General features: G+C 42.7%; 1 protein-coding gene across 1 annotated transcript; it reads right to left on the bottom strand.

Annotated features, from left to right (window-relative positions):
- Positions 1-638: 638 nt before the first annotated feature.
- Positions 639-15,945, bottom strand: LOC110979855 (potassium channel subfamily K member 18-like). Its single transcript, XM_022235975.2, has 2 exons — positions 13,881-15,945; positions 639-6,035 (listed from the first exon to the last, which is right to left on the bottom strand). Exons 1-2 carry the CDS (start codon positions 14,272-14,274, stop codon positions 5,131-5,133), a joined length of 1,299 nt encoding a protein of 432 aa, XP_022091667.2. The 5' UTR covers positions 14,275-15,945; the 3' UTR covers positions 639-5,130.
- Positions 15,946-17,109: the final 1,164 nt, after the last annotated feature.

Genomic DNA, 17,109 nt, shown 5'->3' on the forward strand with positions numbered 1-17,109 from the left:
CGCGAGAGCGCAACGGCCATCTGTCGAAAACGACGTGAGACAGAGCTGAAAAGGCCAGCCAGAATATCACGGCAGACTCGCCGACAAAGACGCAAAGACGAGTCTCATTCAGTTCCAACAGACAACCGCCTTGTTAAATTTCTTCACATCAAGTTTGATCGAGGACCTCCGAGTGTCGCTGGAGAGAGAGACACTTTCGAACGCGTGCGCTGAACGCGTTTCAAATTAAGGGCTGGCAGCCACTGAAGATTAGTCGGTTGGTTGAATCGCACAGAATGAGGATCTGCGGGGGTAATGACACGGATATCTAGGATGACCAAAGCTCCTGTAAGGGGGATGAAGTAGGAAATTTGGGATGCGAGGAGACATCATGCTCGCCAGGATTAAAGGTGCCCCGAGACTAAAGGATCTGGGTTTATATTATGGACCCTTGCCACTCAAGTTGAGTGTGTCTTGTACATTTCGTGTTGGTGCGATGTCCTCCCTTTCATCTGCTATTACTTTCGCCTCGTCCCCATTATTAAAAGGCCTTCATTTGCATCATTTCATTTAGCTGAAGCAAGGTATGAATAGGTTATACAAGGTGTTGAAAATTTTCACTGCAAAAAAAGGTACACAGCAGAGGACCATGCCAACACTTGTCACCGGTGTTAATTGTTTGGTGTTATTTCAAGACTGTTGGTGGTACTTTTAACAAACTCCAGTGCACTGTAGCACTTGTAGATGTGTAAAGTAACATTAGCAATGTTAAAGCAACACATTTTGGTGTGGTCATCTTAGAACAGCAAGAAGTGTTGTTTTTTAACACCAAAGGGCGGGGTTTCTATGACTGCCTGTAGGCCTAAAGTGAGAAAGTATGACAAACCATAGATCATTTACACAATGCTTCACACAAAGGACACATTTACACACTCGAGCGGTAACGAAAAGCGGTTTATACAGAAAATGGTGCGCGACACGATATTACATAAATACACACAAGGCGGAAACCCGGCCGCACGGTATGCAAATCGTTACGTCACTGACTCATTAATAATAACAATTACGTCGCACAAGAACAATAGTGCTTCACAGGGAAGAGTCGAACTCAAAATAAGGAAGCGCTGAATCACGTGACGTTATACCTAACGAGAACGTAGATTGGCTAGAATGACAAACCTCAACGCGGTTTCTTTGAAAAAATATCACTCTGGTTGCTCGCTCTTGATGTCGGCGACCAACAGAAAACTATGTGTTCTATTTTTATAGCACGGATTCCGTCAATGCTCGCCTATGTAAATGAACCTTCAGCGTCAGGTGGAGCAGTCACGGTAACTATGTCCGTACACTCACTCAGGTCCCACAAACCGACCAGTCGATGGGAGCTCGACAATCCTGAAGGCCACGAACCAAAAACATTGGAAGGCGGGATTTGAAGGGGGCAGACGTCACGCGCAAACCAATTAAAGGAAAATTAAATGACAGATGGCACACTGATTTAATAACAGGCTGATTCTTTTTTTTTCGATACAAGATACAAGTCAAGCAATGCCGTGAACCATGCTAAAGTGGACGAGCTCACACTTGCCGGCAAAGACAGCTGGGAAGTTCAAGTGTAAGTCCTCCCCGGTCTACATACCTGGACCCGCTTACAGAAAAAAACACAGCTGGTTTAGTGGTCGGAATGGATAAATCTTACACTAACAAGAAACAGGGAGCGAAGCACGCCAGCAACGAGTGGAAAGTTTTCATCGAAAAATTCCTTTTACTGTAGTGGAAACATATCTGAACCAAGGTTAAAACAAGACTGAATTGAGTATTTCTTCTTCAACCCCCGTGCAACCGACTGCGCATGTACATGTTCATGCGAAAAAAAAATCATTTTTGTGTGTACGAGATTTTTTTACAAAAGTGTTTTTTGTCTTCGAGTGGCACTGATCATTGAACTTGTTAAGGACATTGGGCCTATAGGTTTCCAGCGTTTAAAAAAAAAATCAACTTTTTATTGCCTGCAGAGTGTGTGCGTACGGGCGTCATGCAGTCTTCGAAGTTGCGCCATGATTTTGCAGACAATTAATTTCATAGATGCGCGTCATGATGTTGGCACGGCATATTAAAGATAATCGTCAACGCGGTTGCCCTGGCAACTCCGTCTCGCGGTCTGGGGGGCATTGGTGGGCCTTTGTTAAAGAGCACCTCTAAGTGAAGCATGTTTTCTCTGATTTTATCTGTTCAAATAAATATGGAAGCATCCAAATCGAATGCAGTGTCATTTGTCTTCGGAGTTCAGCTATAATAAAGGGGTTTGTTTCATGCCAAACAATGGCTACATGCATTGTTTGGCATGCACAAGGGTTTATCCACTACCAACACAGGGCGAGGATTCCCCTCGTTTTCCCTGCTTTCTCAGAATGACGCAATCTACATTCAGAATTCGCATCTTGGCATGAAAAAACCCTTTAAGCTTGTTATATTTGGGCTATAAAGACAAATGGCACTGCATTCGATTTGGATGCTTCCATATTTATTACAATCATCGAATATGCACAGGGGCTATACTTAAATCATGCGGCACAAAGTTAAACCGACTCCATCCATTTTGATTCCAGTGTTGAAAATCATAAGTATGCAGTCTTACGTCATTTGACCATTCAAACGCCCATTCTGATCACAAGAAAAAAAACAGGAACACGATTTTGTAATTTTTTCTTTCTATACATGGGACGCGTTTGTCCACTGTATTCACCGTAGGCCGTTTCTAACGAAGAGATTTTGTTCTTTAACGGCAGTCAGAAAAGTTCGGCTAAGTACTCCCCTAGTGCTATGATACATGTATACGTAAAAACCGGTTTAATCGACACTGTAGCGGACACACGACTGTTGACGACAACCGACTTTAGTCGAAAAATACACGGTGATGCGCAGACAAAAAGGGCAACCCGTAACTCTCAAAGCCCGTTCCGGACACTGCCTGAAGATTTCGAAGTTTGCCGTCTGCCGCGCGAAGTGTACCGTACCGGCGAATATCGTCTGACAAACAGCGCCCTCGTGTGCCTTTGACCCGGACAAAACCTACTGCTACCCTGCGCGCAGTTCAGGGCGTAGTCCACTAATTCCAGCCCCATTGAAAAAAGTGTAAAATCAACACTGTTCAGGACCCAGTATCATACATACCAACATTTCTGAAACACAAATTAAATTATTGCCTGGTGCCTAATCTTTCAATTTCCTTTGAATTTTCTGTGGGTTAACCAATTACATTTTGAGTTATTCCCACATAACAAAATCACCCCCCCGAAAAGTGATTTTTCCGAAGTCTGCTTGCAGCAGTTTTTCAAATGGCAACCCTCAACTTTCTCAGGCACTTACATGTCTGCATATACAGTGTACTATAGGACCATTTGTCGACAGTAGTTTTTAGCCATTCTGCTCTCAGATGAAAGCCCACAGACTCAGGGAGTTGATCCTGGCAAGGATTTACACAATCTCACCATTTTGGGGGGCCAAACAATCTCCTTTCTCAAAAGACACCTTGGGCAGAACTTCTCACTTGAATTAATAGACGGCACCCTTCATCTAGCCTGACAAAACAATTGCCATGGATACACATTCACACAAACGGGGGAAAATACCAGAAGGCCCCACTTCCAAAACAAAGCCTCCAAGGTTATGTAGTGGGTATCGAGAAGGTGAATTGACTAGCCATTTTTGCTCTACTTGCTTTTGTTAGCTTAATATGTGAATCGCTATTTTATAATTAAGGGTGTCTGATACATAAAATAATAACCACTCGAAAAATTGATTTAAAAATGTACTGCAATAAATGACAATTTTAGTTCAAATACTAAAAATTCCCCATATCCAGCAAATCCTTACAGAAGCTTCTTAACCGCTCATGAATATGATAAATCTCTGTTATATCTTGACGGCACAGACTTAAAATCACAAGCTATTTATTACAAAATTCAACGTGAACAGGAAAGTTTTTATCAGACATCCATATGATATTTGACCTCTCACCTACTCCAAACCTTTAACTTAGTTGGAACTTTTACTAGGTTACGCATGGACCTCATAATTTATTCACATTTAATAATTAACTCAACTTCACCCTCAACTCACCACTTTTCTGAGTACCAAAAGCGACATGCATGTACTTTTTTTCGGTTTGGCAACCACCGTACAAAAAGAACTCGCCGAAAATTGGCAAGTCTGTTCAACACTGCCAGGGAATAACAAAATAACTATAACATATAAATGGCACACAAATCGGAACAACACACCACGTCGGAATATCACCCTGCCACATTCGAGTGTGAAAACAACAAAAGCGACGAAATTTATCTTTGGTGCGATAAAAAGAACATCAATGTATTGTCTGAAAGCACACAGTTGTACATTCGTTACAGCACAAATTTGCTGTTACGAGGTTTGTGATTTTTAAGTGATAGTTTATCAATAAAGAAGTCGATCTCATATAATTTATTAAATCAACACTAAAGGAATAATCGTGCCAAACTCGTTGCTACATTACAAAACATAGCGTTCTTAAGCTCGGCAGAATTTAATTTAAAAAAAAACGCTGTAAGAAAGAGTATATTACAAAAATTATAAAATAGAATGTGATAAAAACATTTCTTTGATTTCTGCTGTACTGGCTAAGGTCTAAATATATAATTAAGTGCACATCGACATGGTGATTGTCAATGGATGCGAAATATTTTAAATGGACTAAATATTTAAAACTTTGAGGCACTATCGAAAATACTTTGCCATCTTTGACCAGAGAGCCACCAGTGGATAATCGACATGCACCAACGGTGTGACAATTAACACTGGCTTTATTTTAGTCCCAGTTACTGCTCAGACAGGCGATTGGGGTTGCCTGATACTTGGTAGAGCAAGTCTGTCCACCTTGGGTGCACACACCGGTTCTAAGAGCTCACAGTGAGTCTGGGGACCACACAAACCGACACGAAATGGATAGCTAGCTGTAGCTCCAAAGTCGACAAGGCGAGAAAAAACGTGCGTGAAGTTCAGCCCTGAAGCTGAGTTTGTGACGACTCGTCCAGTGCACTTAGTGCATAGTGTGAAAGGTGAAAGATTGGTGACTTGGGGAGTTCAGAAACACTACTTTTCCGGTATCTAGTTTCAAAAACCAATTTTACCGGCTACTTTGGACATCACGCTAACAACTTTGGCCTGCACCAGAGCAATGCACATGGACATCACAGACAGTCCTACGATGGTGTATACCAGACACCCGATGAAGGACGGGATATCCATGTAGTGTTTGACGGGCACGAAGTCACCGAAACCAATGGTGGTCAAGGTGACGAAGGTGAAGTATAGCGCCTCCCCGTAATACCACTCCTCAACATAGGCGATCATGAGAGCACCTAAGAACGTGTAGATGAGCAAGATCGCAACTACCAGGAGTACGGGGACTTGACGCTGCATCGAGTCCGCGTAATCCGTATCATCCGCTGTTTCCTGGGCGGTGTTGTCCGTGTTTGCCCCTGGACCGTTCGGAGTTTTCCTCTCCTCCTCGTGGGGACCGTCGTCCGGGGCAAATCCTAGATTCGTACTCCCCGCAAAGGTGCCGATGCCGCGTGGCGTGGCGGTGCTGGCCCACTCCGTTACTGCCTGCTGCGTCGTCTCCACGTCCAAGGAGTTCCGCCTGGAGTTGGGCTGACTGCTCCTGACGGGGTCGGCCGAGTCCATGAAGACGCCCAGGGACAGCCGCATATCCGTCAGGTTCCCCTCGTCTTCGGCTGGCTCGTGGACAGCGGGAAGGGAGTCGGCTGACGGGATGGACAGCCCGTTCTGCCGAGGAAGTTGATCCGTCTTAATATTGTCTGGAACGAGCGATTTTTTCCTCGGTTGCGATGATACCTTAGGCCGTGTGCTGCATTTCCTTGCAATCAACTCGACCATACGGGCCAGAATGCCGCCAATGTCAGCCAAGAAGGTAAGGGTGAGCGGTATCCCAATGAGGGAGTAGATGACGATGACAACTCGTCCCCACGTCGTGACAGGCACAGCATCGCCGTAGCCTAAACGAAGGAAACAACGACACAGACAGCTGAATTAGCGAGGGTTTCGCACGCTGTAATACCACAAGAGGGCGCGCATTGACAATTGTGGACAATGCCAAAACGAGAGATACGGCGAACTGTGGTCCAGACTGTGTTTGGATGCGATGATCGCGTGCCTTTTTGCCTTGGGCTGCATATTAAACTGAATACAAGAACACTTTCGGTAAGTAAAAGCCTTACCAAACTTGGGGCACGTGCTATATCCAAACTTGGCCCGAATGTTATGGCTGCGGCTGAACCGTGCATGTATGGAAGCCGCAAGAGTATTGGCGACAGTAGACGCGCGTGATACTATCGCCTGGCCACAGCCAGTTGATTTCTTCACACAAGAGGGCGCTCTTTAATATCCTAGTCAAAGAGCGACTACTATGAAAGAACATTAAAAAAACTACATGAGCACACGCGAAGTGCTTAATGATGCAAGATATGGGGCGGAGAGAACCCAACCCCGCCTTTGTGTTGGTCATTGTTTGATCGGAATCTCAGGAATTCTTTACAGACTACAGATGTGTTAGGTAACAATAGTCTAGAGTGTGAATAGGGATTGGACAGCCCCATATCGTACACGGTATCGCGAAGTGAATTCACCCCCACCAGACCCATAAACGTACACTTGCATGTCAGGCAATTCTCAAAGGCCTCACAGTCTTGTGTTTATGCAGTGCACTTTCCGATACCATTTACAGTAGGCATAATTCATTTAGAGTCTCTGCTTCGTCTGATATACATGTACGTTACTATTTTTAGCTCTAGCTTTTCATTCTGTCGTCAGCGTGCAGGCTTTACAGGGAATCGTATTCCACACATAATATGAGCGTGAACTTATACAAGCTGAGTGAAAGGGTTTTGTTGACACTCTTTCCAGACGACGGAAGGTTTTTTTTCTCTCTCTCTCTGTACATTGATCACCTCGTTTATAGGCTCATAATGGGACTTGCAATTTGGAATTGCATTTCAGCCCCCAAGTGTTTTGACTCCATTGCTTGTCATTCGTGAAGATGACAATTACGATGTCTTTGGGGGATGCATACGGACATCAGTGGAAACGTTTATTATTACAGTAACCAGCCACTATTGGGTCGTTATTCTAGCTGGTCAAGGTGAGATCATCAACTCAATGGGTCTTACGTGGTCGTAGTCAAATTGCGTGTATTTTACACATTTTTTTTAAAAACAGAACACAACGCCTGCGGCTAATGAATCAAAAGAACAGATGTTGTGTCTGACTGGCGTCAGAAGTGACACCTGTCAGCATTACAGAATCCCAACATTTGCGGTTTTGGTCGTTAATGAGAGTGCCTTGGAAACAGGAACGTCATCAAACCCAAATTAACCGCCAGAAATGATGAATTTATTAATTGAAAGTATCGACCGACCAGCCCGCACTTTTTTGATCTGAACTGAAATCGCTAGGTACATAAACCCCGATGAAAGGTTTATCGTTATGCATGACCGTTGTGACCGCAGTAGTGATACGCGTCAATTCTATTGCAATTTAATTGAAAACACCCACTGCCGTTTCAAATGACACTGAATAATTGTTTCATTTCGTTTGAAGGTACAAATTTAGTCTCGGTTTTGCCGTCTGATTCCTCTAACCCTACAACCTGCCTACACTCAGTCACATGGGCAGCCTTTTTCCTTCGTTTGTTCGATGTGCTTTTATTAAATTTTCAGGACTGCTTGTCTGAATCTGGGAACGTTCTGTCCTCATGCGGTTAAGGATTAACACGAGACAAATTTAAAAGGTCAGAACAAATTGAAAAATAATACAGTGTCCAGTACCAGGGAACACAACCAGACGACAAAAAAGGGTTTTTTATTTATTTTTCAAGAAAAGCACCATACCGAGAAATTGAAAGGAAAATTACAATGACACAGATGAGTAAATTATTTACATGTGGACAAAAATGGCACTGCAGTGCACCAGCATAAAGATTGAAGATTCAATTTCTGTATCACGCTCCACGAATCCGAGTGAGTTATATATAATACTTTGAAATGGGAAGGCGCCTGATGACTATTTAGCAAGAATTAAAGACAAAGTCTCAAATTGGGAAATATTTTTATATACAAAGTAACGATGATAATTTCCACCTCATTTGCATCTGTTACATCTTCTTCCTTCCCACATTTTTGGTATTATTTTAAGGGATTGCCTCGCTTTCAATTGAATATATAGCCGACCTTTGAATGAGGCCAGTGGCACAGAATTGTTACGATTATTCAAACTACTTTGGCAGTGTCTGAATTACGTGGCTGCGGCTTGAGCTTACGCACAGGTCAACGTCGATGGCTGCTGCCATTTCCCATAGATTCCTGCTTAATTTCAAGCCACAACCAATTCATTCGGCAAGGCCTGTGAATCGAGTGAAAACGCAGCATCTGGCAATAATGTGTGAGATATTGACCAGTCCCCCACTGTGCCTGAGACTACAAATTCGTCAATTGTTCACAATTCATGACTGATGGCACACTTCCATGATCATGATAACGGCGGCCTTGCACTGAATCACCAAAGGGAAGAAAAAATGTTCACCAATATATAATAAAAACCGCTCGAAACTTGGCCTAAATATATAATGCACATGTTGCGCTCTTCCATTTACGACAGGCCCTTGCGACCTGAAAAAAAAAATGAACTATTTATCATGGCAAGCGCAGTCCAAAGAAAAACGGTAAAGCGGGAGACACTGCACAAGTCCATGGGCGAGCACCCGAGAGTCGAGATTCTCATTTCGAGGCCCCCCCCCAAAAAAAGTCAACTGCCAATTATCGGGCGGTAGACAAGTAATGAGGATCCCCTTGAAAATATCGAACGTCCAACAGGGCGTTGCGGTTACAATGAGCAAAATGGTTTGGGCCTGGAAAAACTGAAGGATTGGTCAAATCGTATTATAAACGAGTTAATTGTGTGAAACCATTACAATGTATTCACCAACAGTGCGACAGGGGTCGCCATATCGCTATCTGCACCAGCTAACAGGTTAAGCTTAGATTTCAAAACACTAGAGTTCCCCCTCACATTGCAAGGGGATCCCCTGTCTGTCTGACAAGAAGAATTTTGATCAAAGTATTAAAGAAACAAGTCAATTAAGACGAGCACTGAAGACAATTTAGAGGGGCAGTCCCGTAAGCATATTCGGTGTATTTTTCCCGGAGGATGACTAGATTTTCACGCCTTTTTGGTTCATAATTTTGTGTCATAATATATGTTGTCAAGAAAATAAATGTCAAAATACGACGAAACATTATCTAAAAAGGAACGAATTTAAAAGGGGACAAGACAAGAACCTTTTACATGTTTTTCTTTCTTTCTTTTTTTTACTCGGCTTTATTACGGGTTCGCTGGGAATCGGTAAGCTTGGTTTTTTATTATTAAAACACAATAAGATTCTAAAATATTGTGGCTTTCCTATGAAAACACTCCAGGGACACACCCAAAGCTGCCAGCGTAACAAACAGGGTGGAACTGAATTTTACGAATAATGAATTATAGTCGTTTGCTGACTCACAGAACGGTAGCTGGCGCGTATACGAGTCATTGGCACGTATACACAATGTTATTTACGAGAAATATTTTCAGCAATGATAATCGATCTTGCAGAACGATTTGATAATGCTGGTGACAATAATCTAAATGGTAGTTCGGGTAACCTCTAGGGAGATTGACTTTGTAGATTTCCTTTTACGAGTATCAATGATACAGGCAACTTATAAGGAATACAAGTCATCTTGTAAAATGAGAGGGCATTGCTCTGTATAAGTGTTGCTGTACATTTTAGCAGATTTTAAGTAAGGTCGTTGGCAAAAACTGCAGTAGTCTAACTTGGACTACTGCATCCACTGAAACAGTTCGGGTTTTACGACTGAGAGGCTCTGAACATTTTTTTTCCAAAAGGAATGTTAATTCATTGTGACGATGACCAATGCTCAGTTGCTATATACCCTATTTAATAAACACTTTGTTCTAAACAACTTTGCAAAGAGCAGGGAATATAAATATCATTAGCTTCTTGGCGAGACATGATACTACAAGATCGAACTACGATAGCAACACTACATAACTAAGTTTTGAAATTACCGGTCCTGTTCAGTATCCAAGAATATTGAGCATACTACCTTTGCGCGTAGCGATCACTGAAAAGATATTCTTTGCGAAGGTCAAATACAGAGCTGTTGGGATTTTCTACTGACACAATTTCAACAAGGATATCTATTTCAGTTTCGGCTGCCACTAAAGCTGCAACTTGATACCTCACAATTTAGCAGCAAGTATTTATTACTGGGGCTCAAATAAACCCATGTTCGAGGTATGTATCCAGATGCATGAATGTCAGAACAGCCGCGTGGACGCGGCTACACCGCTATCACTAGAACTAATGGTGGCGCATTTATATGCGGGTCGTTCAAACGCCACGGACATGATTGGACCCGAACATTATGCATACACGTGAGTGCGTCTCTGTAAAATAATCTCGTCGCTTGGTCTGTTTACATATCTGGAAGTCAGGGATGTTCGTTACAGGACCTCGTCCGAATTCAAGATAAAACAACAAACAGATCTGTGTAACTTCCTCGTACAGGGTATTAAGTTGGCATTGTATGTGACAAAATGTGCCAAGATACTTCCTCTTTCCTTTTTTCCCCGGTTGTTTAAGAAAACCCTTCCTGCAGATGTTTACACTGTTGCGTTCAGGTCTGGGTTTCGCTTTACAATGAAGGAAGAACATTGGAGTGTTAAGATCTGTAACTTTGAATGGTGTAGGCCAGACTATAAGAGAAGGTTTGCGGGTCGATCATGTGGATTCAATCTCTTCTAAGTAAAAGTAAAGGTTATGAGAAGAACCGGTAAGTGTGAACTCGACGTTTCCACCAGGATGCTGTGGTCGCCCTGACCAGAGAGAAACTCTGCGATACTGCAAGTATTGATAGATAAACAACGTTTTGTTTTCGGTTTTTCTTTCGTTTACTTCATAATGGGCAGACAAAATTGGACAGACAAAAGCCTCGCATGTCAAGAAATATGCCAGTTACTACAAACACAATGGTTACAACGAAAGGTCAAAGTTGATTTTGCTTGCGCCATTATAAAAGCATGGGATTCTTCACCAAGTGTACTTGAGAACCTCACGGAGGGGTCTTCCTTGCCGCAAACGCGCCTTTATAAAACGGTTCGTCCCAAAATCTAGACAAGACTAGTGTATGAAAATTGAGCAAGTCCTCCCAGTGATTGATTAAACTAGACTATGGTCAATGTTTGCCATTGTTTGGCATTACAATAATAGGAACGGTTCCATGTTCCGTTGTTTCCGAGTGTACAGTGTTCGATAAGAGCTGAGGATTGAATAAAAATGAAAGTCCGTCATCAACATAATGCTGCGTCAACCGTTCCGCAGTTGGCCGTTGCTACTTTTTTTTTACCATGATCGGGCAGTCGCCGAGCCGGGTGCCTGTTTCCATAACTACCTTGCATAAAATGACATTTTCATGCATGTTGCTAAAAAAGACTGAAGGACATCATCGAAGATTATGCTTGCGCAATTATTCAGTCGTTATTATTCTCAATACTAAAAGAATACAATGGATTCAATACATTTGCGATATTAACCAAAACGGGTGCCACTGCATTTATTTCAAGAAGATGGACGGTAAGGTGTAAGTGGATAATAATTTACCCTTGAAAACGCAACTAGCAACAATCTTTCTTTACCCCAAGCCCCCGAGATACGAGACTTTTAATGTTCAGGGTAGTGAAAGGGTTTCGGTCACGTGAATACAAATATTCAATAGCTGTGCGCAGACTTCAAAATGTTGTTTACTTTGCTAACCTATGAATATTCCAACAGAACATGGCCGCCCAACCTCCTCCAACATAAAAAAGAATTGTATTAAAATCGAGGCAACAGAACCCACATTAGAAAGTATTATAAACAAGTGCACCGCTATTGTGGTGCCGATCAAGCCAGAGAGCCGGGCTAAGTACAGGAACTTTGCGGAGTTCCGGACTTGAATATCTCGCTATGAGTATGTATATTGCTGCTGTCTTGCCCGATGAAAGGGTCTTCCGTCACGAGTCAAAATGTATCCACTAGGTTGGCGTCACATACAGCAGAAAGGAAACGGGGGAACGACGGGGATGCTGAGTCGCCTTAGGAGTGTGTTCCTGTGACAGCATCTTCGTTAAAGACGGCAGACCGTTCCTCGCCCAGTGGGGACATCTAACGCTGGCTTGTCTGGATTGAGTTAGAAAACTCCCCTCGAAAATTACAAAGATCGACATATTAGCCCGAGCTACCAACAGTCGTTGTTTCACAAACAGTTGTAAAAACACGTTGTTTCACAAACAGTTGTAAAAACACAACCTCCACATGACCACGACAAATAATGATCGAACCAACTCTGGAAGTGTTTTTTTTTTTATCTAGAACTGGTTTTTTTTCTAACAACCTTCTTAAGCAGCTCTCAGATAAGACACGATAAGGGACAACTCTTAATTACACAGAGTCATGAACCCCAAACTGGGGGATTGCATGGCTGCCATTTTGCAGGTCAATGCTTTTATTCCACAGGGTGTGCACAACGGGGGTTTCCCTGTGGAAGAAAAGAACTGCCCTGCAAGATGGCTACCACAAAAAGCCCCCATACCCTCAGTAGCGTGACAAGGCGTGCACAGTTGGGGGTGAAGACTTCTAAAAGTAATATCGCAACGCTGATAGCTGCAAAAACGGGGACGGTGAAAATGGCCGAAACGGGACGAAAATCTTTATATGTTTTACTCGGCAAGGCTCCTGAAAGCTACGCGCCTCAAATCCCCTCATACAATATAGGAACTCCAGGAGGACGGGCAATCAGTTATGGAATGAATTGTGGTGGCATATCTTGAAGCCTAAGAAGCTAATTAAATTATATGCCCTTATTTCCATAACTTCAAAGTAGTACCGACAATTTGGAGGTCACGTACATTGACAGCCATCTCGAGATATGCATCACCACCCACACAATCTACACACACAATACAATACACGAGTGATCTTTTGAAAAATTTAAACGCACGGTTCGCGAGCGGAAGAATTATTCTAAGAAAAAAAAGCACATTAAACTTAAAAGGAATCACGCAATGACAATGTTCCAAACATTCCGAACAGGGCAATAATTATTCTGAGGAGAAAGCAGTGGGTGGCTCATTAAATTGGACGGACAAATCGATAAATTATCTTCCCTCCATACGGTTGACCTTCGTCACCTCATCATCAGAAAAAAAAGCTGGTATTTGCATTGATATGGAATGGAAAATTACATGTCAATTTAGGGAGATACAACAAAATGATGACCGAACGAGATATAACAAACACTGCGATTCAACAATGGTGAAATTTATTAATCTACCATTTCGATTTGATTTGGAATTACTTTTTTCACCATTTAATATTTTCGTAGCAACAGTGCAGGGGCCCGGTGCTTCAACGATAAAATTCACGCGAGAATATCATTCCAAGTTTCCAATGAAAACCCCTGAGCAATGCCTCCAGCGTTTATAATTCAAGTTTAAAAAGAAAAGACAACAATCGCATTGCAAAGCGCCACGAGAGGAAGTTGACATTTAATTTCAAGCAAAGTACCTGGTTGATCAGCCAAGTACAATTTGGAAATTCTTGCAATGTGTTAAATCTACGATTTCAATTCATTTTTTAAAGATAACATAAGTGATATTATAAAGTAAAAAGGGAGACCGTACATCTAAAAGTGTTGGATAGTTTGCACAAATGATAGTTTGTAACAAAAAAAACTAAAGTTACTCACCAATTGTGGCGATACTTGTCGCACAGAACAGCACACTCCCAGTGAACGTCCAATCCACTCGGCTCAAGTAGGTCAGTTTGTCGAGGTAGGGAGTGTTGACCAACGCCGTGTACGTCTCCCAGAGCTCCGTTAAGTTCCCTACCGTCACCTCACGGCCCTCTGTGACGTTCCGGACCGCTCCAGAGATCTGGGCCTTCAGCGCCTCGTACTCGGCCACCTCGCGGGAGAAGTCCGACGGGCTGCCCCCCTCGAGGGCCAGGAAGATCCCCCCTCCAATTCCCAGGTAGGCCAGGTAGACCAAGAGCAGGACGAAGTGGGGCCAGGAGGTGCGCAGACCCCGGGTCAGACAGCCCTCCTTGGGCTGGTTCTCCTTGTTCGGCATGGCGGCGATCATGGGGTTACATTATCTCCTGCGTTCGCTCCCAACGACATGAACTTCATACAAGTTACACCCTGAAGTGTAAATACAAAATGCAAAATCTTCCCCAGCTGCCAACTGTGTAGAGAATTCGCCTGTTTGTCCTCTCCCGAAAAAAGGTAGTTTATTACCTTAAGTGACAGCTTAAATTCTAATCCAATTTGTCAAGACATGCCACGATTTCCGCGCGGTCATTCTTACGCATGAACAATGCACCGCCGAAAATGCGAAATTCGCACGTAGACACTAAGCAAGGAAATGACTCGACGGTTCTGAAGCCCGGCCTGTTTTGATCTAACAGGGTGGAAAGTACTTCGTCTAATCATGGAGGTATACCTATCCCAACGATTCATATGTGCGGTAACGGGCGTAGCCGACTAGTTTATTGCCTTCATCGAAAATGATCCTTATTCCACGTATAACGAAGTTCGTCCGGGCAATTCGGCTATCACTCATTCTAATTCGGGACAGTCACTTGCCTCAAATCAGCACTGGACGGTCAATGTACTCGACGTGCGCTCGTTGACGGGAGCCATGCATGTGCGCTTACAAGCAGAACACAAAGGCATTCCAAAAATCGATCGCACGGTGTTGCATGTGCACTCGTCCAACCCCTTGGGTGTTTCCGGGTTGAAGTACATCCTGCCATCCATCCATTGGTTTCGAGTAGACAGCTTCAAGGGTTGTTGGCTTCTGACGAGGAAACCGTGGAACTGTTTTCGGACTTACGAGATAATGATTAATGATTAGGTCAGATTAATATTTGGTGGTTTTCGAAAGAACGAATGAACCAACTTCAACAAACGCAGCAATGCAACCAGTTTGATTATAATGATAAAAGAGAACAGCTTAGTCATGCGTGTGCGTGAATCTTGAACCAAGCACGCGTTTCTTTTCACATTGGTTTGCTGAGCAAGGACTTGTAGTTGGCTTTTAGACAAACAACCTCAAATGGTGCAGCTTAATACCAAACGACAATGGGTTATGTGCAGAGATTGTGTTCGTGGTATGTGTGATGTCCCCGGCACACGGAAATAAAATGTCACAAAATAGTTGGTCATAAGAATTATTGAAGCCGTCTGAACTTTTCAAACCCGCCAGAAATTGTCAAACTATTTTGGCCAGCCAAATTTGACATTTAGTTTCTCGAGGGAATCATCATTTCATGCGATAGGGACCGTTCCTGGAATTACAGCGGAACAATTTAAGTTTCGAAGATAAAAGAAGTGCAAAGAAAATGACTCGATTTGGCAAGATTCCTCCGCACCTCTAACAATTTTTCCCTATTGCCAGAGTATTGTTTCCTGAGGAAGTAGTTGAAACAATCTGAACACTGCAACCGAACTGGGTGGACAGAAGCAGTGCATGCTCTTCAAAACACTGAGCAAGCCAAAATTCATCACGTGACAAACACTGATCGAGACTGATTCCCATCAGCTTCGTCAATACAAACGCTCGAATCTCCACGAAATTAGATTGCACCGGTGGGAGCGAATCGTCCAGCAAATGGCAGTCTAAATCCTCGTACATCAAGACATCATCAGCCCATCGGGATAATGAGACACCAAGCCAAGCATACAAAAGAAATGAATGGATGAAGAGTGGAATTCTCATGTCGCGCCAACGCCTTATAATAGAGAGCAAAGTAATGATATGCTTCTCTGTGTACAGATATATGCTTTAAGCAAACGTGAAGGCTATGCTATCTTCAATAGTGCTTTTAACAAAGTAATGAACAAATCACCAAGGTCTGGCCTTCGCATTGTCCGTGGGAAAAAATTAAAGTGAATATATGAAGAATTTGTTATTCTGCTGAAGCGTGTTCACACATTACCGTTTACTCGGCTGAAACAGACTGATATAGTCTTGAGTGTTTATACCAAAATTACTCACGTCACATGGGAATAATTGACTTTTTTAACTTTCACTTTTTATTCTGCAATAAAGGGTATTAGCAAATGGTACAGTTCTCTGGACAAACCATGCCTTTACGGCAGTTGGAAGCTTATTCCAATGGTCGCTTTCATTTCGGTTGGTCTTGCTTATAACACCAAGGGCTTTACTTGGGTCAATCACCATGGTAGTAAATAGCGCTTACTTAAAATAAAAAAAACACTTGTGCTCTCCATGTGAATGAATTCAGTGAACCGTATTTTAGTGGAGGGTACGTCAACGGTAGCCTTGGACTGCAAAAGCGAGATTTTTTGACAAAACAGTGAAGCCGCCACCCTTATCACAATGAACTTTTGATGACCTGACCGGTTTTTAAAGTTCACTTGCAGATTTAAAAGGGGGTTTGAAAACATCAATTTTAAACACCGAACAGTGTATTCTGACCAGAATAAATTGGATGTAACTTTCTGACACGTTTCTTGTTGCTTAATTAATGAAACGATCTAAATTACAGTGGCGACCCTGATGCTGTATTTCCCCAAGTAAGTCGTAGATTCAATCGGTTTTTGGTCGTAAACAATCCAATCCTTAGAATTAGCTCCGACTTACTGGGTACTATTGGTCCATCTTCATTTTGCCCTTCCCGCCAAATCCAAAAATTCTTGATTTGTTTCTCTTGATTCAGTCATCAGGCAAGAGGGGAAATATGTGCTAAATCGCTCATCGACGAAACAAGTTTTTGGGCTATCCTTGGCTTGATAATTAGTTTTTTATGTTTTAGCTTGCCCGTGTTGTTTACATTTCCCGAAATAAACAAATGAATAAATTTAAAGGGGGTGAATGCTGAGAAATGCACGTATCGGTCAGAAATTAATTGAAACAGACTCAAAAGTTACAATGATGGACGTCCGTTGTTGG

This window comes from Acanthaster planci, linkage group LG13 (assembly GCF_054643075.1).
Source record: "Acanthaster planci isolate LZ-2023a linkage group LG13, COTS_SCS, whole genome shotgun sequence".
NCBI classification, from domain to species: Eukaryota; Metazoa; Echinodermata; class Asteroidea; order Valvatida; family Acanthasteridae; genus Acanthaster; species Acanthaster planci.

Bases quoted from the DNA above. Each gene is read 5' to 3' on its own strand.
- LOC110979855 (XM_022235975.2), bottom strand. From the start codon at position 14,274: ATGATCGCCGCCATGCCGAACAAGGAGAACCAGCCCAAGGAGGGCTGT. The intron at 6,036-13,880 runs GTGAGTAACTTT...TCCTTCGTTTAG, and splicing joins GACAAGTATCGCCACAATTG to GCTACGGCGATGCTGTGCCT.